We start from the raw sequence: 19,890 nt of genomic DNA, 5'->3' as shown, positions 1-19,890 counted from the left end.
TCGTCTGACCCCACAGGCACCTGCACACATGTGTGCATGTATGCACACACAAAATAAAAATGTATTTATTATAAGCAAATAATTTTAAAAATAACATGCAAATTCTTAAGTTTATCAGGAAAGATAAACTAGTATATTCTGAAAAGTTCTATAGAGGAAAAATAATGCTGTAGGCTCTACCCTTCCAGATATCAAAATAGAATCATATTGATTTGTACAGAACTGCATAAATCCATGAAAACACAGGTCCCCAGAAATAGCATCACACATATGTAAGAGCTCAGTCAGGGCTATAAGCAGAACATCAAATGGATGAGGCAGGGTGGTTTATACAACTAACAGCTCTTGGGTAACCAGCTAAACCTTTGGAAAAAGCAAGATTACACACACACACACACACACACACACACACACACACACACACACACACTAGGCTGGAGAGATGGCTCAGCAGTTAAGAGCACTGGCTGCTCTTCCAGAGGTCCTGAGTTCAATTCCCAGCAACCACATGGTGGCTCTCTTGGATCTGGAGCCCTTCTCTGGCCTGCAGGCAGACACATACACATAATAAATAAATAAATCTTGAGAAAAAAAGATGACACACACACTTCAGTGTGGGCTCATTATTTAAATATAAAAATCCAGACTATTACAGTGTTTGAGTATTGCTATCCCGGGCCTTAAGAAGTGTTGTTCAATCCCTAGAAGCCATGTAAAGCTACAAAGTTGTCCTCTGACCTCCACATGAGTGCTGTGGTATGTATGCCCCCCCCAAAGCCCCCACATACACAAACATGCAGAAGAGGAGGAGAGGAGAAGGAGGGAAAGAGGGAAAGAGGAAGAAGACACCTTCAAAGACAGAAGTCACAAAGAATAAAAGTTCTGCATCTAACAACAGAAAACATGAAACTAACAAAATCTGATGGGCAAATGACAAAGTATAAAAACAAATCTAACTGGGGTCTCCTCCTGACTCTACCTCCTTCCTCATCTGAGCTTTTAAACTTCTCCATCCCCATTCATCCTCTCACACTTTCCCTTCCCTCCCCCCGGTGTGCGGCCCCCCCCCCCCCCCCGCCACTGCTCCTACCATCTCGGCCAGCTTGAGGATGGCAGGACACAGGGTGTTGACAGTGCTTTCATACCATGGGTCTGCTCGACCCAGGAAGGAAGCCAGCTCTCCCAGCTCAGGCTTTCCGGATACCTCTGGATTCTGGGGATTTGGGAAATAAGGGGACAGGCAAACTTTTCAGGCCCTCCCCTCCAAGTGTGGGTGCCCCAGATAACAAAGCCCAGTGTTCTGTGACCATGATCAAGTCACTTAACCTCTCTGGCTCAGTTTCTATACTGAGTGAACACACACTAGTGTTCTGGATCATAAACTCAAGGGTCACTTACCCGTGACACTGCAAAAACACTGTTGACTTTTTCTTTTTTTTTTTTTTTTTTTTTTTTGGTTTTCCGAGACAGGGTTTCTCTGTGGCTTTGGAGCCTGTCCTGGAACTAGCTCTTGTAGACCAGGCTAGTCTCGAACTCACAGAGATCCGCCTGCCTCTGCCCCCTGAGTGCTGGGACTAAAGGTGCGCGCCACCAACGCCCGGCCACTGTTGACCTTTAAAGGGCAGAAATAAGTCTTGTTTGGCTGTTGCTCTGGGTAAGTATGAGTGTGGACTCCACTCCTCACCCCCCAACACCAATGAACTCTGGTCATCTACCTCAAACTTTCTCTCCTGTGGAGGGAGAGAGGGAAGGAGGGTAGGTCTCTCATCAGCTGAAAGCAAAGAATTTCAGTACAGCTAATAACATGTACTGTGAAGATTATCTAGAAAGACAATATTCCCTTTTCTAAAAAAAAAAAAATACCTCAAGCAAAGATGTTAAAATAACAAATAGACATGCTTGCTTAGGGCAGAATGGGTGTGACCTTAAGTTTTAGCTGCATCTGCGTCTGTGTTGAGCACATCTCTTAACTCTATGACTTAGAAAGTCTCATTTACTACAGCAATTCTCTAGGGTAAGTAAAACCACTCAGAATATTTTTTTCTTACTTTCAAAACTTTGTGTAATTGTTTGCTTCATGTTTAAAACCACACCCTCTGAGTAAGATAGCAACATCATGAATACAGACATGGTTAAGGCAGGCGATACTCTTGAGAAGCCCGAGCCCAAGCCTCGGGTGTGTGACATCCTTTTCCTTTATCTGTCTGTCTGTCTGTCTGTCTGTCTGTCTGTCTGTCTGTCTGTCTGTCTCTGTCTCTATCTCTCTCTTTCTCTGTCTCTCTCTCACTTGAAGCATGTGCTTTCTCATCTTTACTTAATAAACTCACTAACCCTGCCTCACTCCAGCTCATCCTTCACTCGGTAGCTTCACAGAGTGGAGGTCCCTGAGGGGAAATGCCTCAGTTTACTGATCAGCACTGATAATCCGTTACAAAGAGAAGAGAGTCAGAAGAGGTGATGATGCTGTGGCGAAACCTGTGTCTTGGCTTCTGATCTGGAAGACCCCTCCAAGTCTCGCTCAGCTCCACATTCTAAGGTTCTGGTCCCTGAGCCAGGGAGCCAGGCTGCCAGTGATCCCTCCCGCTCCCTCTCTTCTCTGATGAGACCTCTGCTCCTGACCCTCCCCTGTCCAGTCACCTGGGGTGCCAGCAAAGGGATGTAGTAGAGCTGCAGGCTGAGTCTAGGAGTGAGGCAGAACTTCTTGGTTTCCCGTTTCCTGGCAACAGGCAGTAAGGTAGAGTGTGTAAGAGCTTGGGGTTTTGTGTCAGCATCAAAAAAAAAAAAAAAAAAAAAATCTCAGCTTTGCCATTTATCATGTATTGACTTTGGGCAATTTATACTGACTTTATGAGCCTCTGTTTACCCATTTATGAGATGAGAACAGTTGTCATTTCCTGTCAAGCTGATGGCTGGGCACTGGGGATACTCTGCAGTGTCCTCCTTTACCCTCCCCAGCCTTTCCTCCTGTCCCTCTAGTACCAGTCTGGATCTTTTACAAGCTCATTCCAGACCCACCCATACTCCTAACAACCCCAGTTCCTCATCAGGGACCTACCTGAGTCTGTAGTAAGCCTGGGCCAAGCGTCCAAGCATCCTATCATCTCCCAGCACAAGCACACGGGCTGTATGCACCCTGGAGACTCCAGGCAGCAGTTCCCCATCCCCACTGGGCCTGCCAGTCCTCCGATGCAACCCTGGAGGCCCATCCCAGCTGCCAGGCATGGAGAAGTCAGGGGGCCACACACGCTTCTTGATGCCCCCCTTGCGCTGTAGTGCAGCCCGCTCCATCTCAGAGCTGCTGGGTTCCGGGAGCTCATCACTCCCAAAAGGAAGGTCCCGTTCAATACCACTGTCAGTGGACACTCGGGCCAAGTCCCAGTCTGGCCTAAATCCTTGTAGATCCAAGGCCTCCAAGTCAGCACTGAGGCGTAGCTGGGAGTGTGGGCGAAGGAAGAGCACCAGTTCCTTCCCTGAGACATGAGAACAGGGGTGCATCAGAATGGCAAGGACACTTGAAGTTGACAGGACAGCTCCCCAGAAATCTGGGGCTCCTGTTTCTCAAACACTGTCTACATGAACAGAAGCCCCATGGGATACTCTATAAAGGGTAACAGTCCTGTGGCCAACAATGGTCCAGAGATCTATGCATTCCTGCTTTCTCCCATTGAGGCTGATCAGTAAACATATTTCCCCTCCCTCCCTCCCTCCCCTCCCTCCCTCCCTCCCTCCCTCCCTCCCTCCCTCCCTCCCTCTCCCTCTTTCTCTCGCTCTCTCTAAGACAGAGTATCTCTATGTAGCCCTAGCAGTCCTAGAATTCACCATGTAGACCAAGATGACCTTGAACTCACAGAGATCTGCCTGCCATTGGCTCCTGAGTACAGGGATTAAAGGCCTGCATCACCACACCCAGCCAATCAGTAAATGATTAAAAGCTCTAAGAACCCCAGCATTAAAGAAATCCATTTAACCCAGCACTTCCCACGTTTAGCTGACCCTGGAGCCCTCCCAACTTCCCACTTCCCATATCTTCCACCGGGACACAGATACCAGACCACCATCCCCAGGGAAGATTTGCAGGTCTTCCTAGCCCACTTCTAGGCCCAGAGAGAACGACTGTATCTAACATGACTCAGCATTTGAAAGGAAGTGTCAAGACCCAGGCATCCCAATACTTCCTACCACAATTAGTGTCCTTGTCCTCGCTCTCTAGACGAGCCAAAAAAAAAAATTGGGGTAGGACACAGGGGTAGAAGGACATGTCTGCTCTGTAAGGACCTTCCAGGTCTGGGTACCATAAGGGGTTCTGCTTGCCTCCCTTACAGGGACACTGATGGCATTAACATGGGCATGAGACTAATGCACTGGGCTACTCTAAACTGGAGAAGATATGCTCTTTGTCCAGACACATGGAAGGACTCAGAGAACAAAATTTGAACACGACCGGAGCCCAGACACATGGACACACACAGACATACACCACTGTTCTCAGCCATTTCTACGGGAGCTCAGAGGCTTGTGCACATACAGAGCTGCTCCTGGTCAGTCCACAGGTGGAAGGTGATGAGGGGGCTGGGCAGGGGGATGCTTGCCAGTCGGTCTTGGAGAACGTCACCTGAAAAAAGGAGCAGGCTGTGGGGACTGTGGTGAGGAGGGTTGTAGGCAAAATTTTAAAAAGTCCAGGGAGACTGAGGGGAGGGTGTCAACACTAGGCTCTCCTGCCCACTTTGTCTGGCTTTAATGAACCAAAACTTTAGCTACCAAGTTCAAGCTTTCATGTGCTCTGCTGTGGTTTCCAGAGCATTTCCTTTGCACTTTGAACTGGTACAGCTAAAGAAGCTCCATTTTAAAAATTTTAATTTAAAAATTCATTTTGTATACCAACCACAGTTCCCCCTCCTCTTGCTCCCCCTCCCACCTCCCTCCAGCCCTCCCCCCATCCACTCCTCAGAAAGGGTAAGGCCTCCCATGAGGAGTTAACAAAGCCTGGAACATTCAGTTGGGGCGGGACCAAGCCCCTCCCCCCTGCATCAAGGTTGAGCAAGGCATCCGACCATATGGAATGGGCTCCAAAAAGCTCATGCACCAGGCAGAGATACTGGTTCCACTGCCAGGGGCGCCACAAACAGACCGAGCCACCCAACTATCACCCACATGTAGAGGGCCTACTTTGGTCCCTTGCAGGCTCTCCAGATGTTGGTCTAGAGTCAATGAGCTCCCACAAGCTTGGGTCAGCTGTCTCTTTGGATTTCCCCATCATGATCTTGACCACCCTCCCCTCTTGCTTATATAATCACTCTTCCCTCTTTTAGACTGGACTCCAGGAGCTCAGCATGGTGCTTGGCTGTGAATCTCTGCATCTGAAGAAACTTCATTTTATGCTAGGCATCCATCTTGGTACCCACCAGCTGTTGTCTCCGACTCTAGTCCCAGTAACCCTGACTCAGTGGCCCTCACCCAAAAATGTACAGCTGTGACTATCTGTTACGATATGACTAACTGCTTTTTTTTTTTTTTTTTTTTTTTTTTTTTTTTTTTTTTTTTGCTTCAGTAACTTGCAGATACCCAAAGATTGTTTTAAGTTGCGTTAATCACTTGGCAGAACAGAACAGTTTTAACTTGCTTGCATGGACATGGAAGGTCTTCCTGTGGTTTTCCCCTTTAAAAGTCCTTCCCCAAACCCCTCCTTCATGGCAATGTCAAGTTTGTCTCGGAGACTGTTCATTCGTGTATGGTCACGTATTTCCCCAGGGGTCACAAACTCCATAACAATAACTACTATGGGCACACTCTGACACACACAGGCTGACACCTTGCATCCATGGAACAGGACACACACTGGAATTGCCCTACCACAGTCAGGACACACTCATGCTAGGTTATTGAAGCCCACTAGGGGAAATTGCTCCTGTAGGAGAGTGGCATTGCTTTATCAACGTTCAAATAGAAAGGAGGTGTGTATAGTACAAATGGACCCCAAGGAATAAATAATGCCAACACCTCTACTTCCCATTCTGTGGAGGTGTTCTGGGGATCGAATCTGTTGGTTACTTGGTTACTATGCCAGAACAAGACTCAAATCCTGGCTCTGCCACTCACTAGCTGAGTGACAGTCTGCAGATATTTTAATCTCTTTCTAAATCAGTGCCTACATCTCCTTTGGGGCAGTGATCCTGATCCTCTCTACTTTACAAATTATTTGATTTGGCACGTCATAGATTTAAACACATGTTAAATGTTTAGAGCAGCTAATGGGATAAAGGGGGGCGCTTTGCATATGTGGGCTATCATGAACCTACTAACCCCTTGCTTAGCGCACCCCACCCGCAGCCCGCCAACTCCCTAAGCTCTTCTCTCAGTCCCCAGGATCCTGGGATCTCTGATCTCATTCCGTCTAACCTAGCTCTTTGGCGCCCTCTGCGGCTGGCAGTCCCTAAGCAAGTCCCCACAGGTCCCCTCTTACCTATGCAGAGCCTTCTTGTGGCCGCTGGCCCTAGCAGCGAGCAGTAAATCTCCTCTAGTCTCTCCAGGTGTCCCAGCCGGCTGGGGCTGTCCTCACTAGCCACCTGCTCTATGGCAGCCACTACGGCGTGGAAATAGTATTCCAGGACTCGACGGGAGCTGGCCTATGAGGAAGGACATCGGAGCCTGAGTCCTATTCACGTTCCTATCCATCAATCCAACTACCCCACTTCTATGCCAAATTGGGCAGGATTGCCAACAGTCCAACATGGCACTACCCTAAGGTTTCTCGGGGCTGAGCAGGAGCTGCCTGGTGAAGAATTTGGGATTCCACATCCAGAGCCTGGGTTTTTTGCCGGGCTATGGCTGTGGCCCCTTATTGCCTGTGGGTAGGTAGTTGGGTTCCTCTCTGGCTTTCATACCCTATGGTGGGGAGATAGCTATGAAGAATCCACCAAAATAAAGGATTCAACATGTGGGGTTCAGACTGTTCAATTCCAGATGGAAAACAAGAACGGACGAGCAATGCTCCAATGCACTTCGATGGGCAGAGCCAGGTCTGAATAATGGGGCAGAGGAAAAAAAATCCTCCCCACTTCCTGAATCAGGGCTAGAGGGGGACAACTGAACCCTCCCTCTGGGTGCCTGGTTCCTCCTGCTGCAGCAGTTCTAAGCCTCCTCAAGCCTCTCCATCTTGAGCCTGCATCCAATCCAAAGTCTTGCCCAGCTTTCCCAGCTACCCACAGAAGGTCACTCCTAACGGCACCAGTCCTCCCATTACCACATCTGCAAGAAGTTTGGCCCCTGATGCCTACTCTCAGCCAGAAGGATTTCTTGGGCTGAGGTTGAATCATCGGGTGGTGGTGGTGGACTAAGTTCTGGGAACAGCCCACAGGCCCCACAACAGGAGTCAAGCGTTGGCTAAATGTCAACAGCAACTGCATACCATGTAGCAAATATAAGTACGTGTTTCCCAAGGAATTTGTTTGCATAGGCCATGCTTCCAATGTCATGGGAAAATATACATTATATGAGTTAGGTAGCTCCATGAGTTGTAAAGGAATTAGGATGGGAGCCAGTGGACAAGGGTTCAGATTTTAGCTCAGTCTCTTTGTTTCTGTGTGAGCATGAGTAGATGAGAAATTTCTCTGTGCCTTAGTTTCCCATCTATAAAGGTAGACGGAAACTGCATTTCACAGTGCTGTGGGAGAACTTCAAAATGTGATCATGTTTAGCACAGTGTCTGGACCAACAGTCCATAAACTTGCTATTAAATCATCAATGTCATCATTATTAAGGAAATTTATCAAATATTCATTTCTGTTATTTCTTTCTTTTAAAGATTTTATGTATTATGTATACAACATTCTGCTTCCATATATATCTGCACACCAGAAGAGGGCACCAGATCTCATAACGGATGGTTGTGAGCCACCGTGTGGTTGCTGGGAATTGAACTCAGGACCTCTGGAAGAGCAGTCAGTGCTCTTAACCTCTGAGCCATCTCTCCAGCCCGATTTCTGTTATATCCAAGTAGAGAGGTTTCGAGTGATTTAATTTTTGTCTTTAAGGGGCTTATCTGTATTTTTCACATTCCTTTAATAAACATGCATGAATTGTTGATTTGTGGGGTAAAGGGTGACATGGTCCAGAAGCAGGAAGAATACTGGGAGTGATTATGGTGAAGGCAGGGTGGGGGTGTTAAATTACCTGCAACTTCCTGTTCAGAGCACCTGTGTGGCAGGCGTCCCCCAGAGCTGCCTGCAGGGCATGGGAGACCACATGGCGCATGCAGGCCTCAGGTGTCTGCTGCTCCTGGGCCGCCTGAATCTCCAGCAGCAGGGCGCTGCACACGGAGGGAGAAACCAGCTCAGGGTCCACAAACAGGAACACTCTGGGGGCAAAGTGGAATGGAGGTACTGGGTGGACACCCTGAAAAGCCTGAATGGACACCCCGATTATATAACACCTTTGATAACAAAAGCAGTTTCTAGGAGTTAATTCCCCTAAAAAGGGAAGCTCCGGGTTCAAAAGCCTCTAAGTGGAACAACAACCAGGAGAAGCAGGGACACAGCAGGTAGGAGTCTCCCAGCCCTTCCAGAGGGCCAACTGGAGTTCCTTCCCTCAACCACATGGCCCCATGTGGAGGAACAGGTTAAGTCCTTCATCCAGGGATGTTCCAGCCTGAGTTCTGCTTTCTGGTCCTCAGCATCCTGGCCCAGTGCTCATCACCCTCTGGAGAGACCTTAAACCTCTCCTGGTACTGGAGCACGGGACCCACATAAACCTCATCTTTGCTCATCACCCCATCACCCCAGAAAACTGACTCGCCCACACTTCCCTCAGGAAACTGCCATGCTCTCCTCTCGAACACTAACTCCCCCGCTGCCCTTTCCTTCAGCACCCTTCCTGAGCATAGCTCCTGTCTCAAACCTACATAGTGCCACTCAGCTACATCCACAAACTTGCCTGCAGCAGGCACACTCCTCACCACCCTTGCCATTTTTCTTCCACACAAGAGCCAGGGACACTCTTCCATCTGAGCTAAAGGCTGAGAATTCATTGAGGAAAGCCCCCAGGGTTCAGACCCTGCAGCTCCCTCTGGCTTGATTGGATGTGACTTCTTGGTGGCACAAAACAGGATGTGGGGAGGCACAAGAATGGAACAGCGGTGTTGCCCTGGGCCATGTGGTTCTGCACAGGGTCGCTCTGTACCCAGCCAAAGAAGAAAGGCCCAGAAAACATAGCCACTACCCTTGAACTAGAAGTAAATGCCACTGTTGGGCCAATGCAGAAGCTCAGTTAAGAGTTATTCTTCATCCTCTTTTGTTTTCCTGTCAGTGAACAGTTGCAAGGTACCCGACACTTTGGGAGAGCTGAAGATAGCTCCCAAGCCTCTTACCTTTCCTGATAAGGGTATAGTTCACTCATCAGGTTCTGCTCTGCAATGACAGTCCTTTGGTACAGTGTACCTGCAAACCAGACCACATCAGTGAGCCAGCCTCTGAGGGTCTCTGACTCCAATTCTCCTAGAAGGAGCCAAGAGTTTTGAGCTCTTTGGCATCCTGGAGAAAACAGCCTGATGTTGGGTGGTGCTGCATTGCAGCATGGGAAGCCAGGATGCCCTGCAACTCTCACCTGGGACAGCTGCCTCTGTTTTCAGTCTTATGGCACAGTCCAAAGCGACTGTAGAGTAGGGGGCAGGCAGGGTCAGCAGCCTGGTGCAGAAGGTGTAAGCTCTATGGTAGAGCTCTTCGGTGATGCCTGTGGCCTGCTGAGAGGGAGGGGTGGTCTTGAGGGTCTGGGACGTAAGGTTGTGACTGACAGCCAGACTGGCTCCATGCTCTCCACATCCCCAGGTTGAAATCTCTCCTCCCAGCATCTGTGAGACCTCCCTATAATACCTTAGCAAGACAGAAATTTATCCCTGCATTCTCAGCAGGTCAGTTCTCCCCCAGGCTTAATGCTGGAGCATCTCTAGTTTTGGAAACTTGGAGCTACTTCCTGAGTCTCTGCACCCCCCTTGAATCTCACAGGCATAAGGTATCCCACAATGCCCAGGGGCTGCTTTTCTTCCACTCCCAGCCTTGGTGTGCTTGATTCCTTTGCCAGAGCCCAGTCCCATCCTCATCCCCGATGCTGCAATGACTCTCCCCACACACAACCACCAATTCCTTTAACCAATGTTTTCTTACACGAAGACCACCAATTATAAGGAATCAATAGCTTTCTAGTCAGGATTGGCGCACACCTTTAATCCCAGCACTCAGGAGGCAGAGGCAGGTGGATATCTGTGAGTTCAAGGCCAGCTTGATCTACAGAGTGAGTTCTAGTACAGCCTAGAGCTGCACAGAGAAACCCTGTCTTGAAAAACGAAAACAAAACAAAACAACAACAACAAAAGAAATCAATAGATCTGGTCCTGTTTAGGATGATGTGCATTTAGAATTCATCCAAGAGTCGCAGACAGGCAGCAGGAACTAGGCTTCTTCCTCCCCTAGCTTGTTTCAGAACTCAGTTTCAAGGCCCAAGATATCCATTAGATAAGGCTTTGCATCCTGGACCAACAGGATGGGGAGCTGGGAAGGGGGACTATGCTAGAGGAGTGTGAAGATGGTAACTCTATAGGGAAAGAGGATAGGGATTTCTCAAAATCAGGGACCTCAATAACCTCTGTCTCGCACCAACATGCCACACCAGCCATGTTTGCCTTTTCTCTATGTTGGAGTCCTGTTGTGCAGAACTGAGTATTAAAAAAGTTTTGTGCCAGGCAATGGTGCACATGCCTATAAGGCCAGCACTTGGGAGGCAGAGCCAAGCAGATCTCTGTGAGTTCAAAGCCAGCCTGGTCTACAAAGTAAGTTCCAGGACAGCTAGGACTGGTTATGAAGAGAAACCCTGTCTCAAAACAAACAAACAAAAAAGTTATGTTTTCTCTAGTCTCTTGAATTTGCAACGATGATGCACCAATGAACAACCCAAGGACCCGTCCACCATCAAAGACTCTTTGTTCTCCTCACTGTCTACTCCATTGCATGTCCAATTTTACCTCTGCTTAGAAGGAAAAGCAGAGTATATGGGAAGGCAAGACCAGGCTTGCCTTAGCATAGATTAGGTGTCAACTAGGAAGACAGGACAGGGCCCTATGACTTGAAGTTCTGGGTGCTGGGTCCTCTGGAAGATTAGCAAGTGCTCTTAACCACTGAGTCATCTCTCCAAACTCAGCCACTCATATTTGATCCCAGAATAAATTATCTCCTAATCTCTTTGAGAATTGTGATCCCCCCCCAGTCTCATGTGCATCACCTTGACCCCAACCCATCTCACCTTAGTGAGCACATACATTAGAGTGAGCAACAAGGGAATGATGACACGCCGTACATCCTCACTTTCTGCCTGGAAAACAGGAGATCCTAGCATAATGCTGGGTTGGGTGCTCCAGGGACCACCACATCCTAGCTACAGAAGGCAGGTTAGGCTGAGGGTGATGGGGAATTAGGTGGGAGACAGTAATATATATATTATGCCAAGGGGAGTGGAGAGGGAAGAAGGGAATTGGGTAGGGAGTAGCAAGGATGTAGAAGGGGCAGGGCAGATGGAGGAATCCTTGTGCAAGACGGGCAGGATGGGGAAGCCTCGTAGACTCCACACAGGAGTCCAAGTTAATTGACAAGCGAGGCCACAACTTGGAGCAGCATTTCCCAAGCAGCAACATGCAGGGCATGAATTTTTTTTTTAAAGATGTATTTATTTATTTTATTTTTTTAAAAATTTTTAAAATGCTTTTATTACTTAGTTTTCAGCAGAAGTTTAATATTTGCCGCAAATTTCTATTTTAGTTCTTAGTGATGTGCTCAGGATGTATTTATTTATTACGTATACAGTGTTCTGTCTGCATACATTCCTGAACGCCAGAAGAGGGCACCAGATCTCATTACAGATGGTTGTGAGCCACCACGTAGTTGATGGGAATTGAGCTCGGGGCCTCTGGAAAAACAGCTAGTGTTCTTAACCCTGAGCCATCTCTCCAGCCTCAGAAAGGGATAATTTTAAGTAGTACAAGGATAATCCTTAACGTTTGCACACATGTGTGCAGAATATATACATCTTTTATTTCTGCCCAGTAATGTGAGTTTTCTGTTTATGGTCATTTGAATGGAGTTTCTTTTCAAAATATGCTAATTCAAGTAACAATGGGAATGGATGGATAAAAAATAGTGCTGAGATGGAAGTCAATGAAGATGTGCCTGGGAAAAATCAAGCATATGCTCCACAAATGACCCAAGTTTGGGGACACAGAGCTACACAGGTGGGCCCCCAACCTGATGGGGCTCCTCTCTTTATTCCACCCCTGCTGCACCCCTCAAGCTTGAGTACCAACCTTCTCCAGCTCTCTGAGCAGAATTCGTACCAACACAGAGCTCCTTCCTGGATTTCTCTCCACCTTCTTGTGCAGAGACCATCTCCACATGCCTGGGCCAGGAGAAAGGGGGACCCACTATGGCTGAGTGGGTCGGAGGCTCGGCTCTTAGAGGCTGTTTTTCTGAGCCCTGGCCCTAGAGTGTGACTGACCAGCTACATCTGACCTGTAGTCAGAGCTGCTCCAGGTGTATGTGGTGAATGCCTCCCATGGCTTTCTGGACAGTGGGCACCCAGAAAACACAGGGAAGGTCAAGGAGGGGACAGAGGTGTGTGTGTGTGTGTGTGTGTGTGTGTGTGTGTGTGTGTGTGTGTGTGTGTGTTTGGAGCACAGAGCAGCAATATCTGCAGACTGAGAGCCCTAGTCACCTTCTGAATGTTTCCAGGTCTTAGAGGAGAGTTTTGTTTGGATGTAGAAATGGAGAAGGTGACCAGGAAAGAGGGTGGCAGAGCCCCATTACTGCCTGCAGTATGACAGTCCAGCCCCCTCTTATCCAAGACTTCGATTTTTTTGTGGTTTCAATTAGCCACCACCATCAAAGTATGATCTCAACATATTAACCCTAGGAGAGTTGAACCAGGAAGCAGAGAAGCCCTGGGTAGATTTTCAATAAGAAGACAGCTAGGCTGGAAACCCCTCACCTGGGAACTCCAGACTGGGCCCTTCCAGGAATGCCTGGGGCAGTGCTGGCAGGATGGGGCCATGGGTGAGGGTAGGGGTGGTGTTGGAGGTGGGGGATGGAGTGGGGAGGTGGGGGTGTCAGGAGTGGTTGCTTACCCCGATTACTCTGGAGGGCAGAGGCTGGGGTGTTGAGCTCTCGAAGCACAGCCTGTACACTTCTCTGGAAGTCCAGCTCCACATCTGAAAGTGAGGGAACCTTGGGGTCAGGAGCTGTGGTGTTCAGTCCATCTGTCCTCACTGATGGCTCCATCCCCATCCTCAGAGAAAATTTTAGCCCTCTTATAAACCTTAAGAGGTTCCAGTGATAATCCATCAAAGAGTTGTCAGCCAGCACACTGCTCTGAGCTGGAAGACAGGATTTCTATCAGTATCTGTGTTCTTTGTAAAATCAGCATTTCAAAAAGTGTGAATGTATGGCAGTTCAGTCCCTGCTTACCCGAGACTTCATTTTTTTTTTTTTTTTTTTTTTGTGGTTTCAATCACCCACCACCAACTATGGTCTTAACATATTGAATGGGAAGCCCAGATATAAATAATTTATGAGTGTTAAGTGGTTTGTTGCTCAGAGAAACATGGTAAAATCTCTTGATATCCTCCTCCATTTGTCATTAGTAGTCATATCAATTACCAGCTAAACTATCTTAGTATAGCTGTGCTTGTGTTCTGATAACTTAAAAAAAAAATTGGTGTGTGAGCTTGGTGGTGGTGGTGGTGGTGGTGCACACCTTTAATCCCAGCACTTAGGAGGCAGAGGCAGGTGGATCCCTGTGAGTTCAAGGCCAGCCTGGTCTATAGAACAAGTTTAGGTCAGCAAAGGCTACACAGAGAAACCTTGTCTTGAAACACTCCACCCCCCCTAAATTTTTTTTGGTATGTGTGTGCGGGCATATGGCATATACATATATATGTATGTATATGTATGGAAGCCTGAGGAGGGTGCTGGTTGGTGGCCCAAAAGAAAAAGCCTGGTGGGTATCAGAGGTCAGAGGGTAGCCTCCAGGAGTCTGTTCTGACCTTCTATCATGGGTTTTGGAGACCAGGCTAAGGTCATCGGGCTTTCAAGATCTGTCTATCATGCCATCTTGCCAGCCTAGGACAAGAGACTTTTGTTTGCTTAGTTTCTTTGTTTTAGAGACAGGGTTTCTCTGTGTAACAGCCACGACTATCTTGGATATTTGTAGACCAAGCTGGCCTTGAACTCACAGAGATCTACCTGCCTTTGCCTTTCAAGTGCTGGGATTAAAGGGGTGCACCTTCATGCCTGGATCAGGTGGAGACTTTTGATCCCTAAACAGAGAGGACTTACATCTTTGTTCATCATGGAATAGGTCATATAAGACAGGTTTTGGGAGGGCATCTACAATCCTTAAGTAACCTTACATTTGAAAGAGAAAGATGAAGCAGAATAGAGAGACAGAAATTGATAAAATGAGAGGGGAAAGGAGCCCTCACCCTTGAAGTGTACTCAGAGCTGAGAAACAAGAATTCCATCAAAAGTATGTGCCGAAAGACTATCCACACAGACAGATAGACATTCCTCTTATACAGACACTTCCTGTTAAACCAGCGATGACTGGGTTTAGGACCTGAATGGATTTGGTCTTGGGTGAGCCTTACTCCCTTCCCTTACTCTCAATCAGAGTCTGAGAATCTCAAACAAGACTATTAACGTTGTTGACAAGTGAAGATTCCAGACTGTGATCATATGAATTGTAACCCTTCAGAACTCCCCAGGACACCCCCAACTCACCCCATGAGCACATTTAGGTTCCTTAGTCACCATTTAAGGATAATAGCTTCAAAGCCACCAAAATCCTCTATGTGACAATTGTAAAGACAGTGGAGTGGGACTGTTTTGGAGAATCTCACGCCCATGCTCTCAGGGATGTCTTGTCTTTCTGAGCATCTCTTTCTTGCAAACCCCTATAAAATCTCTTTATTTTTTTAAAAAAAGTCATATAAATACTGATCCTGGAAGTGACAGCAACATTGCTCAATTTACACTGTCCCAGGTGTTGCTAGTAACATTGTTCTACACTTCTTTAAGCCTTTCTCTTCTGGGCCTCAGCCTTGGCCTCTGTCCGGACTCTGGCTTGTTCATCTACTTTCATTGAGAAACCCAGCTCAGAGAGAATCCCTGGCCAAATATACTCCTTGTCACCTTTGATGTATATGGACCTGAGCTGCCTCTGGCAAGAACCCTGCCTAGTCTTAGGAAGTTTCCTCCAAGTCCTCATGCTGCTCCAAGGCTGGGAACCCCAGATGTCTTTCAGTATTCTGAGTTGAGCCTGCTTTTTCTCCACTGTCAGTCTTGAATAAAGTCTTTCTTGCCATTTTGACAAGTGTCAGAGTGAAATTTTTTTTCCTTAATAAGGGTATGTTGACACAGCAGACACACGAAGATGGAAAATATGCAGATGACTTAGCAAAGTGAGGAAGCCTTGAGAATGTTTCCACTGCCCCTCACTGCTGGGACTTTAAGTGATGCTGTCCAGGTGGCTGTGCTACGAAACCTGCCAAGCTCTGCTTGCTGGCCCGTACAGAGCTCAGCAGTGTTTTTCACAGTTGTTCCCAAGAGAGACATTCTTTGATGGCTAATTTTGGCTCCAAGTTCCACCACCACTACTACACTGTGGACCTGTTCTCCTGATTACACACACACACACACACACACACACACACACACACACACACACACACACACATCTCCCAGAAAGCCAGCCCTCCCAGTCAGGCACTTCTTCCTCCTGCTCTACACCACGTTCTGTCTCACAGGTGTTTCCTTGAGTAAATCCTCTCACATCTTGGTGTCTGCTTCTTGGAGGATCCAGACAAAGATGGGAAGGATGGGCAACACTCCCCACAAGGACATGTTTCCCTTGCAGTAACTTCCAACCAAGACTTTTTTTTTTCACAGTAATTTGTCTTCTCTAGTCGACAGACAACCCAAACCACATACCTCAGGGCTTCCCTTTTTGATTTGGTTGGCCAAGAAAACTCACAGCTCAATTAGAGCCCAGTCCCAAATATCGGCTCATGTCAAAGGGCTGGGCCTCTCTTCTTGCTTCCTCTTTGCTGCTTCAGCTTTTTTATATCTTAATTTAGAAGGATAGGAGCTACAAACATCAAGAGATGGTAGCTCAAGTTGAACCATTGAGGCCAAGCTATCCTCTGCCCTGGTAGTCATCAAGCATGTCCCACCCCATGGCTCTGAGGTAGACACATGTAAACTCCAGAGGATAACTACCATCTCTGAAGCCCTGCTTTCCTCCCAACTCTCACCTGTCACTATAAGACACTTGTCACCATCAAGGCCTAATTCCCCGCTTTCCTTAGTCTGAAGGTACACAAAAGACAACAGACATGTATACCTACCTGGACACCCTGGTCAGCAGGACTAGATCTCTCCAAATTTGCCAGGAAGTCACTTAGCCTGGCATGAAGATTGGTTCAACCTGACCTCCCAACTAACCATCTCCACTTTGCATGAAGATTTAATGAATTAATGCAAGGTAAGTTTTAGTAAATTAATTGGTATTTTGTCTTCTTCCCTTCCTCTCCCTCCTTTATGCTTATTCATCTTTGTTTCTCTTCCTTTTCTTTCTTCCTTCCTCTTTCCCTCCCTCCTTCCTTTGTTCTTTCTTTCCATGGCTCCTTCCTAATTTCCCTCCCTTGAACTCCCCCCCCCTTTTTTTAAATCCCCATTCTCTTTCTCTCCCTCCTTTCTCCCCTTATTGTCCCCTTGATATGGACCACATGAAAATATTTAAAGCAGTGACAGTTCTGATCTGTCTCTTCGTCTGTCTCTGGAGTTTCAGAGAAAAATAGGGAAGTGGCAGTAGGCTTTAGAGACAATCTCCAACAAAGGCTGTTGTTTTTTGTTTTGTTTTTCAAGACAGGGTTTCTCTGTGTAGCTCTGGCTGTCCTGGAGCTCACTCTGTAGACCAGGCTGTCCTTGAATTCACAGAGGTCCACTTGCCTCTGCCTCCACCGAGTGCTAGGCTTGTGTAGTATTTCCTGAAAATGGAATTAATTGCTGGTGTTGAAGAACCAGGAAATTTGTATAAAAGTTTGTGTGCCTGGCATTTCTTGCAAGTCAGAAAGTCTGTTGTCACTGGGAGTGAGTCTTTCTGATATGGAATGATTGGCAGGGACTTGGAAAGAGTTGACTCAGGATGTGGTGCAGCTTCTTTGCTTTTCCCCAACCCGTATCTTCTGCCTTCACTGGTTTCCACTCTCTGCCTGACCCTGAAGACTCCAGTTATCTAACTGAGCTGACCTGGGTTGTCCTAAAAGAGACAGAGTGAAGGGTAATGTTCTCAGTTCAAAACAGCTAGCCTCCTCAAGACCAGGAGAGAAAAGGGGTTATGGGGCCACAGCGAACAGGGCACCTGAGCACCAAGTGCTGTATCGTTGGATGCCATACATAAACCTCCTGAATCAACTTTGGCAAGAGCACAAGAATGGCCCCCAAATTAGCCTCCATCTCCCTTTAGACCATACAAGCCTGGTCAGCTGATTCTGGAGGCCCCAGCCAAATGGACAGTGGAGCACAGCTTCTTTCCAGGCCTTGTAAGTCCAGGTCCAAGGAGGAAGAACACACCCTAAAGGATGACACTAGAATTCACACTGATCTTGGGATTAGTGGATATTACAATTATGCATTATTAACAATTCAAGACAATGCTAAATGTTCATCAAATCAAGATAGACAGGAAGATTGCATTTCCCAGATGCCCTTGCTGTTGGAGAACTGTGCAACAAATTCTGACCAAATGGAATATGATAGAAGTGAAGCCTGTCCAAACACCTACAGCTAAACACTGAACTGAACTTCTGGAACCCATTTGCAGAGAGGGAGGAGAGATGAGCAATGGGGTCAAGACCGGGCTGGTGAAACCCACAGAAACAGCTAACCTGAACAAGGGGGAGCTCAGGGACCCCAGACTGATGGCTGACAGACCAGCATGGAACTGATCCAGACCCCCTGAACTTGGGTGTCAGAGAGGAGTCCTATGTAATCTATGGAGCCTCAGGTAGCAGACCCGTATTTATCCCTGGCACACAAATGGACTTTGGAAGCCCATTCCACATGGAGGGATGCTCTCTCAGTCTGGACAAATGGGGGAGGGCCTTGGCCCTGCCTGGGATGATATGAAAGATTTTGAAGATCCCCCATGGAGGGCCACACCCTCCCTGGGGAGCAGAGGGGGATGGGGTGGAGGCTTGGGGGGCTGGTGGGGTGTGGGGGGAAGAGGGGAGGGAGAGGGAGCTGGGATTGACTTGTGAAGCAAGCTTGTTACTAATTTAAAAATAATTTAAAAAAAAAAAGTGAAGCCTGTCATTTTCAGGGCTGATGACAGAGTTTCCTGCTTTGTTCCCACATTGTTCCCATTCTGCAGTGGCCTTAAAGGACACATGTTGGAGAGATGATGGTGCTACAAGACTGATTTCTCAGACCCCAGAAGACTGCTTAGAGCCCAGATTGGACTGTGAATTAGTGTGAAATGAGTATTGTGTTATTCTGGTAATTAGGGTTATTTGTTACAGTAGCTTGCATTCCTTGACTGATGCACAGATATACAAAGTATTTCCCAATGTGTAATTAATGTGATTCTGACAAGAGTCCTGTAATATTGGCAGGTAAAATGCTATTTTGTTTAATAGATTCCAGGTCTTGTCCTATTTTGTCTCTTTAACAGCCAAATGTCATATCTCCAGGGACCCCAAGAAAGCTGGAGAGGTAACTAAGTGATTAAGAGTGCCGGCTGTTCTTTCAGAGTACTCAGGTTCAATTCCCAGCACCCACATAGTGGCTCACAACCATTTGTAACTCCAGTTCCTGGGGATCCAATATCTGGTCTCTGTGGACACCATACACTCAAATGGTGCACAAATATATATTTAGGAAAAACATCCACACACATAAAGTAAAAACTTCTAAGAATTAAAAAAGAAAGCAATTGCCTAACTTATAGATGGGGCCCTAGAGCCTCCCTTCCCGCTTTATAGGTTGGGTAATGAGGCTTGCAGGGGGAGGGTTATTTATCCAAGGCCACAGAACTGTTAGACGTAGAACTTGCTTGGCCAAATGTTCTCTTTGAAAGTTGAAATCTTCAAAATAAGCCAGACTTAGGAAAACAAGCATTGCATGTTTTCTCCCATAGGCAGAATCTAGATCTAAATGTGTATCTGTGTGAGAGAAATTGGGGGAGGTGTAAAAAGGGAATTATGAAAGGGAAGGAAGAGTTCTAACAGGAATAGGGGGATAAGAGTAGATAATGGAACATATATAAACATATGTTATAGGAGCAGAAGGAGAAACTTAAAGAACTTGGTAATAAACCTTAGCAGTTCTTTTTTCCTTCCTTCCTTCCTTCCTTCCTTCCTTCTTTCTTTCTTTCTTTCTTTCTTTTCCCTTTCTTTCTTTCTTTCCTTCCTTCCTTCTTTCTTTCTTTCTTTTGATTTTTCAAGACAGGGTTGCTGACCTGCAACTCACTCTGTAGACCAGGCTGGCCTCAAACTCAAAGAGATTCACCTGTCTCTGCCTCCCGAGTGCTGGGATGAAAGGTGTTTGCCATCATCACCCAGTTCTTATTCACTGTCCAGCTCAACAACCTGCAAGCAGTTGAGGATTCACATAAGTGTGAGTCTCTTCCTCTCTCAAGACGTTCTCACACTCAGGTCAGGGTATCACATCCCTTGGCTGGGCAGATGGTTGGTCTAGGCCTGGAAACATGCTTACCCACAGCATTGGCTTTCCTCACTGAGCAGCCAAGCCTTCTGGGCATACCCTCCCCCAACCCCACACACTGACCTGAGCTCTCCAT

At 47.2% G+C, this 19,890-nt stretch overlaps 1 protein-coding gene across 2 annotated transcripts in view; it reads right to left on the bottom strand.

Annotated features, from left to right (window-relative positions):
* Nucleotides 1–19,890, bottom strand: part of Pik3r6 (phosphoinositide-3-kinase regulatory subunit 6) — a 35,061-nt gene extending 15,171 nt beyond the window's left edge. Inside the window, exons 1-12 of one of the 2 annotated variants that reach the window (XM_035448254.1) lie at nucleotides 19,878–19,890; nucleotides 13,157–13,240; nucleotides 12,341–12,432; nucleotides 11,287–11,355; nucleotides 9,598–9,730; nucleotides 9,362–9,431; nucleotides 8,170–8,353; nucleotides 6,461–6,623; nucleotides 4,526–4,612; nucleotides 3,056–3,470; nucleotides 2,620–2,716; nucleotides 1,091–1,213 (exon numbers count right to left, since the gene is read on the bottom strand). In XM_035448254.1, coding sequence (XP_035304145.1) covers nucleotides 1,091–1,213; nucleotides 2,620–2,716; nucleotides 3,056–3,470; nucleotides 4,526–4,612; nucleotides 6,461–6,623; nucleotides 8,170–8,353; nucleotides 9,362–9,431; nucleotides 9,598–9,730; nucleotides 11,287–11,355; nucleotides 12,341–12,432; nucleotides 13,157–13,240; nucleotides 19,878–19,890 — 1,530 coding nt within the window. The remainder of the gene's footprint in view (nucleotides 1–1,090; nucleotides 1,214–2,619; nucleotides 2,717–3,055; nucleotides 3,471–4,525; nucleotides 4,613–6,460; nucleotides 6,624–8,169; nucleotides 8,354–9,361; nucleotides 9,432–9,597; nucleotides 9,731–11,286; nucleotides 11,356–12,340; nucleotides 12,433–13,156; nucleotides 13,241–19,877) is intronic. The other variant, XM_035448255.1, reaches the window with a different exon arrangement.

The sequence above is a fragment of the Cricetulus griseus genome, chromosome 7 (genome assembly GCF_003668045.3).
Source record: "Cricetulus griseus strain 17A/GY chromosome 7, alternate assembly CriGri-PICRH-1.0, whole genome shotgun sequence".
Taxonomy (NCBI): domain Eukaryota; kingdom Metazoa; phylum Chordata; class Mammalia; order Rodentia; family Cricetidae; genus Cricetulus; species Cricetulus griseus.
Note: the sequence above shows the minus strand (reverse complement) of the source record. Positions and strands in the feature narration are given on the sequence as shown.